The sequence below is a fragment of the Lissotriton helveticus genome, chromosome 10 (assembly GCF_964261635.1).
Source record: "Lissotriton helveticus chromosome 10, aLisHel1.1, whole genome shotgun sequence".
Classification (NCBI taxonomy): Eukaryota; Metazoa; Chordata; class Amphibia; order Caudata; family Salamandridae; genus Lissotriton; species Lissotriton helveticus.
The window spans coordinates 199,468,475-199,483,179 of record NC_136071.1 but is presented as its reverse complement, the minus strand read 5'-3'; the positions used below and the strand labels follow the sequence as shown (position 1 = coordinate 199,483,179).

The following is a 14,705-nucleotide window of genomic DNA, read 5'->3' as shown; positions in this document are numbered from 1 at the left end:
TGCCAAAAGGACCAAAGATTTTGTCCCAACCAATCAGCTTACAGCACCCTCTAGAACCCTCTCTGCAGAGCCAGTTCTCCTCAGATTTTCGTTAGCACAAGTGGGAAATGAGTATTCCAAAATTAGAGAACTGACTCTCCGGGGAGGAGGGTGGGTGCATGTGAATCGATGAAAGATACCAATACTGGATAACTGAAGTTACAGGTAAGTAACTTGTTTTCTTATCCAGTATTGGGGTATCTTTCATAGCTTCACATGCCTGAATGAGAGAAGCAAGCTGTATAACCATATACTGTTGTTTGCGGATGGTGGGAGACACTGGTTCATATACTCCTAAATAGCATCCTCAGTGTTTGAAAAAAATCTTTCTCTCTTTTTTTTTAAAAAGGAGTAGTCTTGAAGAAAGTAAAGCTATATCCAAGTATTATATATATATATATATATATATATATATATATATATATATATATATATATACACACAATTATTTAAAATCTTGCAGACATACAAGTCTGTACAATTGCATGAATATTAGAGAATGGAATAATACATAAAAGGGGCAAAAGCACTCGAATCTGATCTTAATGAAAGAGATGGCGTAGAACAGCCTGTCCAACTGCTGCATCTTCTTGATGCGAAGATTGAAGACAGTAATGCTTAGTAAACGTGTGGACATTTTTTCATGTGGCAGCACAACATATATTTTCCGGAGATACTCCAGCAAACAAAGCTGTCGACGTTGGTACTGTTCTTGTCGAATGAGCTTGGACTTCCCTCTGCAAAGGTTTGTTAGCCTTGCCATAGCAGAAATGAGTAGTAGATGCTAGCCATCTGGCTATTGTTGCCTTTGCTACAGCATTTCTGAGAGTTGCTTGACTATAAGCCATGAACAGCTGGTTAGATCGTCTGGTATCCTTAGTTTTCTGTAGGTAGAATTTTAAACAGCGTTTAACATCCAGAGAGTGTAATGCTCTTTCAGTTGGAGTGGATGGATCTGGAAAGAATGTTTTTAATCTTACCAGTTTGTTCAAGTGAAATTGTGTTGGTACCCTCGGAATGAACCTGGGGTTTGTTCAAAGGGTTACGTACACCCAGGCAAAATGTAAAAAGGGTTCCTTTATTGTGAAAGCTTGGATCTCCTAACCCTTTTTTCTGAGGTAAGAGCCAGTAAATGGGCAACCTTCAAAGTGAGGAATATGAGATCAGTTTATTGTATCGGCTCAAATGGACGTTTCATTAACTGCGCTAGCACTGTGTTGAGTTCCCACTCTGGAGAGGGTGCTCGCACTGGAGGGAAGGCTCGGAAAAGTCCTTTCATAAATTGTTTGACAAGTGAAGAGCAGAGAAAATGAAATTTTGAGCATTTCCTGAATTTGGAAAGAGCAACAAGATGTATTTTGATCGATGAAAAAGTAAGCCCAGACTTGGCTAGAGAAAGCAGATGATCGAGAACTTTTTCTGCAGGAGCTTGAATTTAGTGAATAGTATTCGCCTCAAACCAAACAGAATAGACCCAAGCTTGAAAACTGGGTTAGCCTGTTCCTTTTCCAGCTTCCACTTGTGACAGTCCGACTGAGATGTGCTCAGCGTGCCCGCCAGGGTATTGTGGAGACCCCCGATGTGTTTGGCTCTCAGGGCATCTTGTGGAATGTGACCCCTTCCCACAATTCCTGATCCTCTTGCGAGAGTGTAGCTGATTTTGTTCTTGCTTGTTTGTTGATATAATAGATGCTGATGGTGTTGTCGGTCCGGACTAGCACAGAGGAACCCGCAATCCTCGGGAGGAATGCTTGGAAAGACAGAAAAAAGGTGCTGAGCTCCAGCTTGTTGGTCTGCTGTTGTTTTTGTCTTTGAGACCATCTTCCTTGAATCTGCAAAACCTGCAGATGACCTCCCCATCCTTCCATGGAGGCATCAGTCGTTAAAACGAAATCTGGAATGGTCTGTAGGAACGTGAGACCCTTTGTTAGATTCTCTGTCTGCGATCACTAATGCAGAGAATTTATCATGCGCAGCGTGACCTTGATGGTATCGTCCAAGGAACCCATGGCTTGTTGCCATTGAAGTTGCAGTTCCTCCTGAAGAGGTCTCATTTTGAGCCGTGCCAAGGGTATGAGATGTATCGCTGAAGAGCATATCCACAGGAACGAAGCAAACATTCGGACTGAGACTGACCTTTTTGAAATTAACCTTGCCAATTTTTCAAGACGTAGCTGGCGGCTGTGTGACCAGAGTGCGTTGCACTGGACCGTGTCTCACCTTGCTCCGAGAAAAACATGACTTGGAGAGAACGTAACTGTGATTTACTGTCATTGAGAACCAGTCCCAGAGAAGACAAGAGATGGGTACATTCTGCTGTGGCAATCTTGGCTTCGTATTCTGAAGGACCTTTGAGTAGCCAATCGTCTAGATAAGGGAATACTTGTATTGCTCAAATCTCAATGCTGCTGCCACTGGTGCCAAGCACTTCGTGAAGGTTCTTGGTGCAGATTTGAGCCCAAACAGGAACACTTTGAACTTATAATGGGCGCCAGCCACTTGAAAGCGAAGATATTTACACTTTTTGAGGTGGATAGGTATGTGGAAATACGCATCATCCATATCCAGAGAAGCCATAAAACCTCCTTCGTTTAAACAACTCAAAATCTTGTGAAGACGAGGGGGAGGGGGAACTCTGGGTGGAGTAGGAGATGGCTGTCTGATGAATTCCATGGTGTTGCCATTGGTTACTAGGTCTAGAACCCATTGGTCTGATGTAATTTCCTGCACTTGTGAACAAAAGCTGAAATCTTCGGACCCACGGGTAAGGAATGTAAAATGGTTGGCGCCCTGCGGAGATCACTGCTTCCGGTTAGTGTCTCGGCCTTGATACTGCGATCTCTTTCGACCACCCTGACGGGAGATACTAGTCGTAGACTATTGACGGTATGATGTCTGGCTCTGAGGCTGTACTGGGATTGATACTGCTTATTCTGTTGGTTTTGGTATCCTCCTCTTGATTTAAAACCACGTCCTTTGGCTCCTCTGAAAGATCCGCGCCCGTATTGAAGGGTGCCTAATGATCGTACAGTATCCGTGTCCGTTTTATATAGCTCAGCGGGCTTCATCAATATGTTTACCAAACTAAAAACTCTCCATCATAGGCCATGCCTAGAATCTTGGTTTGCCTCTTAGGTCTGAAAGTAGTGGCTTTAAGCCATCCCTGATGTCTAAGCACTGTAGCTCCTGCTAGCTGACGGAAGTTAGTGTTCACTGTGGAAGGCGCAATCTATAGCTTCCGACGCGGCACGTTCCTTCCTGCCTTCGGGACTCAGGATGAGGTCAATGAAACTCGCCATGTTTGACCACATTTGACGGTCATAACAGCAGATTATGGCTAGAAGATTGGCAGCTCTGTTAGAGGCCGCTGCCAACGTAGAGAATGTATTTATTTATTTAGTTTGTTTTTTGCCTATAAGGTCCAGGCGACGTTCTTCCTTGTTAGGCGGTGTGGTGATAGGTGTTGCAGGATTTTAAGATTGTTGTTGGGCGGCCTGTGAAATTACTGAATCTGGCTGAAGGGTGGCCTATCAGATAGGATGGGCTGTTAGCAGGTGCCCAGTATTTCTTTTCTATGCGCGGAAGCACTGCTGGAATAGACATTGTCTATTATAGGTACCACTCTCGTGATCTTCCTGGATTCTTCCTTGAAATCATGAAGGAAATATTCTGTCTGTTCGACTGTAACTGGCAGTTGAAATCTAGCTGCTGCCCACTTCATTAAATTATGTACAGGATGCTGCCATAGATGAGGCCATCGTAGACGATCTCATCGTGGACTTTGCTGTCGTAGACATGGTTATGTAGGCGAGGTTATTGCAGACGGGAACGTCATCATAGATAACCGTCATGAACAGCCATCATAGATGAGGTTGCCGTAGATGACAGTCATAGACAATGCCATCATAGATGAGGCAATCATAGGTGAGGCCATCCGTAGATGAGGGAATCATAGATGATGCAGTCCTATGATGGCCATCCGTGGATCAGGCCATTTGTGGATAAGGCCATTCATGGATGAGGCCATTCTTGGATGAGGCCATTTTTGGATGAAGCCATTCTTGGATGAGGCCATTCTTGGATGAGGCCATTGGTAGACGAGGTCATACATAGATGATGAGGCTGTCATAGACGACAGTCATAGACAATACCATCATAGATGAGACAATCATAGGTGATGCCATCCGAAGTTGAGGCAATCATAGATGAGGGAATCGTAAAATGGCCATCAGTGGATGAGGCCATTCATAGATGGGGCCATATGTAGTTGAGGCCATTCGTACATGAGGCCATACATAGATGAGGCCATTGTCATAGACGACCGTTATAGATGACCATAATAGATGAGGTTGTCGAGCTGAGGCTGTCCTAGGCAATGCCATTGTAAAAGAGACTATCATAGACGAGACCGTCATCGACGACCGCTGTAGATGAGGCCGTCGTCAACGACCGTCGTAGATGGGGCCTTCGTCGACGACCGTCGCAGATGAGGCCGTCATCGGCGACCGTCGCAGATGAGGCCATCGACGACGACCGTCGTAGATGAGGCCGTCGTCGACGACCGTCGTGGATGAGGCCGTCGTCGACGACCGTCGTAGATGAGGCTGTCGTCGATGCCCGTCGTAGATGAGGCCGTTGTCGATTGGTGAGGCAGTAATAGTAGACATGGAGTTTATAGACTCCTAATGTCAGGTTAAGAGGATTTGTTTGATGAGTTGTAAGATCAGCCTCTGAGGAAGTTTTTTCCATTTGCCTCTTTCTGTGAGAAATGCCTTATAAAGACTCGAGGTGAGTCTTTATGGCTTTATGCGCGCCCTCTGGAGGCTCCTGGCGCGACTTTTCCCTTTGACCTCTCCTATGAGGTGAAGGAATCCTCGTTGTCCTCATCAGAATTGGCAGATAAAAGTCTCTGTAGTCCCAATAATAGCCTCATCTCTCAGAAGGTGAGAGTTATTGAGTAAAAGGTTAGACATATTTTGTAGTCTATTACCTTATTTTCTGCCAATCTGCCATAATACTGCCTTAATAGGGTCAGAGAAATTAAGTAGGATCCAGGTTGATCCAAAAAGAAGTAAAAGCTGAAGAAACTGAGCAGAGCTCAGGGAGACTCCCTTCACACACGACGTGCGGTGAAAATCTGAGGAGAACTGGCTCTGCCGAGAGGGTTCTAGAGGGTGCTGTAAGCTGATTGGTTGGGACAAAATCTTTGGTCTTTTTGGCATAATGAGGTAGATAGGCTACTACAGTTTAGGCCTCAGGCCTGTCTCTTAGGCCTACTACTATAATTTACCTTTGGTACTGCTTTTTTATATACCGTGGGACTCCCGCCTCGGCGACGGGGAATGATTCAGGCATGTGAATCTATGAAAGATACCCCAATACTGGATAACATCAGTTTCCCCTTGAGAGCCGGGTGGATGGCCTACACCCCTGGCATGCAATGAAATCAGTTTCCCCTTGAGAGCCTGGTGGATGGCCCATACCCCTGCCATGCAAGGGCATCAGTTTCGTCTTGAGACCCTGGTGGATGACCCACACCCCTGGCATGCAATGACATCAGCTTCATCTTCAGAGCCTGGTTGATGGCCAACACCCCAGACATGCAATGACATCAGTTTTCCCTTGAGAGCCTGGTGGATGGCCCACACCCTTGGTATTCAATGACATCACTTTCCATCGAGAGCTGGTGGATGGCCCACACCCCTGGTATTCAATTACATTACTTTCCATCGAGAGCCTGGTGGATGGCCCACACCCCTGGCATGCAATGGCATCAACTTCCCCTTGAGAGCCTGGTGGATGGCCCACACCCTAGCATTCAATGACATCAGTTTTCCCTTGAGAGCCTGGTGGATGGCCCATAAGCCTGGCATTCAATGACATCAGTTTCCCCTCAAGAGGCTGGTGGATGGCCCACAACCCTGGCATTCAACGACATCAGTTTCCCCTTGAGATGACTGCCCACCCTATTTGTATATCCCTGTCTGCCTTACTCAGAACTCACTGCCTTCAATTCAACAATCTGGCGGTTGCAGTTAAGGCAGAACAGTTTGCTCAACAAGCGGCAATTGGTTTTGGCCTTGCTTTGCAATGTTTTGTTTATTGTTCATGTTTCTGAAAAACAAAAAAGATGATGACAAGGAAGAGGCTCAATGTCTGATTTTCCTGCCCAGGACTTAGTGATGGACACCCTTCCCTGAACAAAGGAAGTGACTGGCACAATGGTCTTGCAGCCATGTGGCACATGTGCCACCAGGTCAAGAGTTCTCATTGGTGGAGCCAGTTAAGGCTTAGCCAATGGAAGCCACTGTGGTTCCCCCACCCCTAAATATGGCGGGGAACAGTAACTTTGATGAAGAGGGTATAATACCAATTTATTGCAGTTAACAAGCTCTGGACACAATAACTGTCTCCACATGTCTTGCTTAGCAATTATAACTTTGCATTTTGGAATCCTGTCCTTGCTATATTAGAACACAACTGTTTTGTCCACTTTTTTGGTAGAACTTGCAAGATCCAGGAACACTATGCTTCCTAACCAATTGTCTAAATATCATTCTAGTCTATATGTTATCCAGCCTGCTACACATGATTGCAGGTAAATCATCAGTTTGTTCTTCGGTTAACCCGAAGATCAGTACTTTCAGAGTTCACTTCTTTTCTCTTTTTGTGAATCATTGCTGATGCCTAGGAAATTAACAATTATTGCATCAACGTGTGTTTTCTGGGTCCTCAAGTTAGGCCAGTTTATAAAGGAAACTGCCTTTTCCAAGCTTATAAGCAAAAACAAAGAATCTACTGATCTTTCTTAAGAGAAATCTCACCTTTGTGATGAGTGCTGCACCCAAATACAGACTTAACAGTATTGAACACATATAACCATGGAGCCGATTCACAAAAGCATTTATGAGTACTCTAAGTAGTACTACAGGACTCAGGAGTCCTTTTGTATGAACTCTTATGCGTGTCTTTGTGAATCAGCCCGAAACGTCCAAAGCAAAGATCGCATCTTCTTCAATTTGTACTAATTGTATATGACTATTCCCATTTTATTCCCATGCTAGATGTTTTGGGGCTAGTCCATAAAGGCATATAGGTGTACATAAAACAACAAGCACAGGATTACTACTTCCAGGGCCCCAAAAGGCCTTTGTGAGATGGCCCCCATGTCTCTGATGTCAGAAGATCTTTGCACTGGCTCCCAGCGGGCCAGCAGGTTTGCTATGGCCATTGAATACAAATACAATTCTTCTAGGTCCCTTGGCTTATCAATTCCAAAAACTGGTCTCATTGTCCCTCAAAGTTCTTGAGATGGTCAGCTCAAGCGCTACTTACTGTTTTGAGCTCTATCTTATATATACACTAAGATGTGCGTAGCATAGTACACTAATACATTTATAAACTCACTTCAAATAGACAAGGACAAAAATTTCATTCATTGTAACATCTGTAATCTGCTTTAAAAAGTAAGAAACACATACATACATCTTCATCTCTAAACCCCTCTGACAGCATTCTATGTACCACCAAGTGGCCATCAATATCGCCATGACAACAATGATAACGTCCTCCGGTCTGAGAGGCCAGCTTCTTCAGAAAGTCATTGGCTGTTCTATTCGTGAAAACAAAACACATAAACAAAGATTAGGAAAGTTAACATGCAACAGACATACAATCACTTTGATATCAACTTACACAAGAATCTGCATGAACTACGCACAGCATACACATTCCATACCTGATGCACAAAAACATAGTGGTGAGAGATCTTCATTCAGAACTCTAATTCTCCCTTCCTTCTCCTACCAGGTACTGATCCTAGGTGCCATATTTGTGACCAAAGTCAACGATTTTTAATGGACTATCTGTTGGTAGAAATTATTGGTGCTCCAATCCAACAGGTGCAAAATAGATTGTTCTACTGAAAATTGACACCAACAATATTGTTGTCAAAGACTTATAAGAACGGAAAATCGAGTGACAATATATCAAAAGGTAAGCGCATATAGCAAAGTATAAATTTACTATTTCTAACTCCATATCTAAGTACCTTGAAGATATAGGTACACTTATGTGGAGTTAGATATAGAAAATCTAGATTTAGTTACCTGTTGATATTCTGTCCTCCATATTGAGTCCCACTGATATTGTGGTTTCGATATTCAGGTGGCACACCATGCAAAATATATCACAGGGGCTGGATGACAAATATATCAGATTACATAAGGAGCAGGAACCCTAAGAAAACTTGGGGACTATTCAAACACCTTCCAGTGCAGCAGTATTTATGAAGTCTGATCACATGAATCAGCCTGACTTCTAGTCAAGTTAATCAAACAGACCATTCATTTTAGGTTACTGACTTTAAGCACCAAACTTTGTCAAGGGAGGCATAAAAATGAATCATTATTTTTGGGCAAATCATAGTGACATATTTTAAGAAATATTTCTTTATTGATTTGAATTAATCAACTATAACAATAAGACACAAACGCATCATCAGTTGTGTTAATTAATTGTACGTACAGCCTCTGCACGTCTCCCATGAATGAAAAATTAAAAACAAAAAAGGGAGATATATCCCTCTTCACATTCTGTCACAGCGAAGTCAAAAAATAATTGTCATTGCATTATAAAAGTCTAAGAGCATCACATAAATTAATGTGGCAATTGAATTGCATTTGATATATTTATGTGTCAAAAAGTCAATAGCTAACGCACATTTACAGTCTTCTGAGGGAGTGCGCTTAGGACTCGGGCCTCATTTATGAGTTTTTGCCATAGGGCAGCGCTGCAGGGCTTCCTGCTGCGATGCCCTACGGCAAAAGAAAAGGGCAAGACTGCGCTGCATCTATCAGATACGGCGCATTCTGTCCTTTTCCCCTGCGCTGGCACACAATTCAGGCACCTATGTACCATGGAGCAATGGTGCCTCTGTTGAAGGGATGTTTATTTTTGTGCAAGAAGGGAGTACAAATAGGACACACAGGAAAAGGAAAAACAAAGAGAAATAAAGATATTTCTCCATGTTGTGCCTCCTTTATGTCTCCCCTGTGGAGGGTATGTTTTTGACGCTTCCTCAGAGTTAAGATTTCTTGTAAATCTGGGGCAGTGTCAAAAAGCCATGGATGTTGCTGAGAAAGCCTGCAGCAATACCAATTGCATGCCCCTTTAATGCAGAAAACTGCGTTAAAGGGAACGATATTTAGAAGGCAGCATTATGCCCAAAAAAGTGGCTAAGTGCTGCCTCGTACATATGGAGCATGCTCCTGCACCACCAGAGCGTTACAAAAAGTGACGCACCGGCGGTGCAAGCGGATATAAGTCCCTCAATCCACTGACTCCGCCCTAGCTTCATTTGATAGATCATGCGGATGCAAATAATTCCGCAGCGGTTACCATATTGACGTATTAACAGTTACTTTCCCTTTTTAGAGGTAACAATTACGAAGCAAGAATGAGGGATAGCCCAGAGTTCAGTAATTCCAGGCTGCGGTATTAGCCAGTTACATTCAAATGGGGAACAACAATGGGAATTTGTGTGTGCGCATTGTGTTCCCCTGGTTGTGGGTCGCTACTCCCAGGAACATACAGGTCTTTTTGTCTGAAAAAATGTGTGGAGGATTTTTTTTTTTAATGGTTTATGGTGTTTCCGGAAATCTTGTGATCCCAAAACTCATAATGATATATTTATAATGGAATTTCTCTAAACAAAGCACAATTTTAAACGAAGTGGACTCCTACCTGTTTGCACCATTAAAAGAAACGGTGTGAACTGTCACGCCTTTTTCCTTCATGAGTTTCCCAGCTTCCATTAGAACATGGCTGCAGCATGTCTGAGGATTCGCATCAGTCAGAAGATACAGCCCCTGCACATCTCGGAACTGCAAAGCTCTCTGAAATTAGAAAAAGGTGGGAATTATGGCACAAGTCATATTTTATATCCCGCCTTTCCGCTTGAAGGCCCTCTTTTTCCGCTAGCCTATATCTGAGGAAACTGAGCCAGAACGAGTGCGAGTTGTGACGTAGTGTATGCTGCGTACGTATGTGCTTTTATGGATGGCGACTTTGTCTAGCATTGGAAGGTTAACAACTTTGAGGGACAAGAATTGCTAACAGCACTACCTTCTGCTGAACGACCTTGTGTGTTAGGGCCGTCAGCAACATATTTTTGCAGACCTGCCAACTCACAGGTGTGTCACACAATATAGGCTCCCTCCCTTCACACGGTCACCTGGTGGGGAGCCGATATCACAGGATGACATGAAAAGGAGCTGGGAACCACTGCACTGGTGAGAGGTAGTGGTAATGAATGTGCTGGTAATGGTGGGAAAGTGATTGTAATGCTTTTCCACAAACACATCAAAATATGTTGGTAGTGCTTCCACTGATGTGATGATGGTGGTAAGAGCGTTACCATTACATCCACCATTTTCAGCACTATTCGTCATACCCCCACCATCAGCACCACTGACAACTTTACCACCATCACCACAACCACCACCCTTACTAATACCACATTACCATGACAATGATTATCACCACTACCAACATTACCATCTCAAGTACAACCACTGCCACCTTCATTGTCACCAACATTATTACCAAAAATCATTGCCATAACCACCATTACAAACACTACTATTATCATATCAACATTACCATCTCTATCATTACCAATGCCAACAACAAAAACTCCATTCTCACCACCATTACCATTACAATTTCCACCATTACCACCATCACATTACCAACAATATTACACCATTACATTGCCAACACTATAATCCACAATTAGCAACACTGCCATTGCCATCATCACCACTTGCATCATTCCCATTACCGCCAACTCTATCCTCTCCACCATTACCACTATCACCATTACCAACTCAGCCATCACCATTACCCAATCAACACCATTTCCAACATTGCCATTACCATCACCATTACGTCCACCATGATTACCACCAATCCCATTGCCACCACCACTAGCATTACCACCGCTACAGTGTCGCTATCACAATTATCCTCACTGTTAGACCTGTCAGCATTTAGGGTGGTCTTCCCCCAAACATTTTGCTTTCCCCTTCCTGTTTTACTGATTTCATTGTTGTTGGCCGTAGGACTCTGTGTGCTTCACTACTGTTAACCATTCCTAAAGTGCTTGTGCTCACTTTTTAAAGCATGGTAATACTGGCTTACACATGATTGGCATATTTGCCTTACTTATCAGTCCCTAGAAAAGTGGTATACCGTATACCCATGGTTTCTAAACGAAATGCTACTAGTGGGCCTGCGATGGAACGCTCTGGAAATGTTGTGTGGAGCCTATATGGATGCCATTTCCATGCTCTGAGGTCAGTTGTTTTCGAGAATATCTGCACCCCCAGGCACAGAGCCTCATAAACAAATTGGTGTGCCCAGTCTGCAGGTTCTTAGACTTGGGATTTTATTAATGGATGGAGACCACTCACAAAACGGGTAGGTAGGGGGAGTCCATGAGGAATCTGCAGCTAGATAAATTCTCTATCAGAAAGACCGTTACCAAAGGTGGATAACTTGTTCTTCTGATACTCTTCTAGCTACAGATTTTTCACCTTTTGAACAGACACCAAAGGAGTTCCTATTAGGGGGAGGGTCAGTGAATGGACACAAACAAGAAAGTCCATCAGAACGGAGCAGGCAAAATGCCCTCCTTGACAAACCTGACGGAACAGACTATACTGCTTCAAGAACACATGTAGTAGGGACACCCCCTTAACTACCTGGTCGATATCTAGGATAGGGACTTGTGTGCTAACACAATGGTAGCAGCTTTGGCCCTGGTAGAATGAGCGCACAGTCCAACCGGAGGCTGCTTTTTAACCAGTGTTTAGCAGAGATTAACGTAGAACACAATCCAGCAGGATTTGGTTCTCTTCTGCACAGCCTCGCCCTTTTTTGCTGCAGTGAACCCCACAAAGTGCTGATTGTACACCCTGTGTACCTTGGTACACTGTAGAAGCTCAGTGCTCTCTTAGGGTCTAAGAGACGGAGCCTAACCTCCTCCTTGCACGGTGATGTTTTCATCAACGCGTAATGGTGTCACAGCCTTAGGCAAGAAAGATGCCCATGTCCCTAAAACCAGTTTATTGAGGAAGAGAGTGGTATATGATGGGCTAATGCAGAGCGCTTGAAGTGCAGTCACATGTCACGCTGATGTCATAGCGACAAGGAACGCAATCTTAAGGGTGAGGAGCCGTAAGGAACAGCTGTGATCATGCTCGAATGGGGTGCACATCAGGCACCCTATTATAGATAGGGCACACTTTTCCTTCTTGCGCTACGATGCACCTTTAAGCAGGTGCGACAGGTCCAAACAGGAAAAGTGCACCCTATCACATAGAATGCACTGCCCACAGGGCTGCCACGAACACGCGCTGCCCTGGGGGTAACACATGCAAGAGAAATATGGAGCAGCTGTTTAAAAGCTGTTCCGTGTTTCTGTGTGCAGGCGGCAATCCGCCTGCACTTTAAAGAGGGATTTGAGATCCCCTTGCAGGTGGGTGCAGTGAGTGACTGCAGCCGCCTGCATGGAGATGTCTGGGGGCACACAGAACCCCCTTTCTCTCCTCCAGAGGGATATATGACGTTACCACGCGGTCTTTTACCACGCAGACCATTACCACGCATTTTTTACAACGCAGGATCCTTTACCACGCAGACCATTACAACGCTGGTATTTACAACGCAGGTACTATTACAACGCATACCATTACAACGTAATTATAGGTAAGTAAATAATATGGTCAAATAATTTAATTATTAATAATATTTTTTTAATTAATAAATTATTATTTTAATATTTAATATTTTAATTATTTATATTAATATTTATTTATTACTTTTTAAATATATATGTTAAAAATACCCCTGTACCCCAAAACCCAAACCCAGCCCTAAAACCTAAAAATACCCCTGAACCCCAAAACCCAAACCCAGCCCTGAACCCTAAAAATACCCCTGTACCCCAAAAACAGAAAACTGACCCTGAACCCTAAAAATACCCCTGCACCCCAAAAACTGAAAACTGACCCTGAACCCTAAAAATACCCCTGTACCCCAAAAACTGAAAACTGACCCTGAACCCTAAAAATACCCCTGTACCCCAAAAACTGAAAACTGACCCTGAACCCTAAAAATACCCCTGCACCCAAAAACTGAAAACTGACCCTGAACCCTAAAAATACCCCTTTACCCAAAAACTGAAAACTGACCCTGAACCCTAAAAATACCCATTTACCCAAAACCCAAACCTAAAATATTTTAAATAAAATTATATACTTACCAATACTTACGTTGTAATGGTATGCGTTGTAAAAGTACCTGCGTTGTAAATACCAGCGTTGTAATGGTATGCGTGGTAAAGGGTCCTGCGTTGTAAAAGTTGCGTGGTAAAGGTAGGTCGTGGTAAAAGTTGCGTGGTAAAGGTTGTATACCCCTCCAGAGGGCTGCCATCAGGGAGTGCACTGACAGCGCGACACCTTTTAGGTAGCACGCTGTCAGTGCGCCTCCCGACAGCTTCTTTGCCTCTGCACTGTGTCTATAATATGGCGCCAGTGCAGAGGCAAAGGGATTCCCTCATTTGCATGGCCTCTTGAGAAAGTGATGGCGCTATATGTGCGCCAGCGCTTTCAGTATTACAGAAGAGGACGCACAAGTGTCTGCAGCCCCTTTTGAAATACCAATGTGCCACGGGGGCGCGCAAAGCATGCACAAATGCTTGTTGCACCCCTGGTGCACGTTCTGTAATACAGCCCCAGGAAGTGAGGACCAGCTGTAGCAGGAGAATCCAAGGGTCAGTTGGCTATGCGCAGCACAGCGACACAACAGCTGAAGAAGCCTGCTGCGAGTTGGTAGCCCAGATTTCCGAAATGCTGCTCGTCACTGCAGTACAGCCCATTGGGTCAAGACCCGATGCACAAAAGTTGCCCATAAGTCTCCAAGTGAGTCGTCGGAATGAAACTAGGTCACCCAGAAGGCAAGTTACTGCCAAAAGGAGTGAACTGCTGAAACTGCCTTATGGGGTGACTGGACTTCTGCCAAGCTCAAGAAGACTTCAATGGGACGTTTACCCCTGTGGCTAAGATCGCCTCTCCAAGCTCGTGGACCAGGGAGTAGCCTTCGGAAGACACCTGTCAGCCTCACAGCATCTTCAGGATCCTTGAGCATCTTCAGCATCCTGTATCCCTTGCATCAGGACCACTCCATGGAAGTCAATGGTAAGGAGCCACTAACTCTAGAACTTAACTGAAAACTGCTCTTCTGGATGAGGTAACTGTTTCTGTGGACCTTGCTGGTCCCCCTGTCTACCTCCTTTCTAAAGACAGTCGTCTAATGTAACTCTAAGTAACTGCATTGACACTTACCAACATTTTTCTTGAAAAAGTTTCTTTTATCAAAGTTGAGTGTCATATCCGTTGATTTTGCCAAAGCTTGTTCATAGTTAAGTTAAAAGTGCTGATTTACTATACCTTGTCAATTCTATATCTCCGGAATCCTCCAGTGGATCTTTTTCGTTTTGGTGTAAAAACTGTATACAAATCTAAACTATCATTATACATTGGTGTCAAGTATTTCACAATGAGGTCACACAAGCACACCTTTAGAACTGTGAGCCCTTGGGT

General features: G+C 44.0%; 1 protein-coding gene across 3 annotated transcripts in view; it reads right to left on the bottom strand.

Moving 5' to 3' along the window:
- The window catches only part of VWA3A (von Willebrand factor A domain containing 3A), a 528,715-nt gene that overhangs the window by 83,164 nt on the left and 430,846 nt on the right, over positions 1-14,705 (bottom strand). For all 3 annotated transcript variants that reach the window (XM_078665117.1, XM_078665116.1, XM_078665118.1), the window contains 2 exons: positions 9,784-9,935; positions 7,525-7,651 (listed from right to left, as the gene is read on the bottom strand). In XM_078665117.1, coding sequence (XP_078521243.1) covers positions 7,525-7,651; positions 9,784-9,935 — 279 coding nt within the window. The remainder of the gene's footprint in view (positions 1-7,524; positions 7,652-9,783; positions 9,936-14,705) is intronic.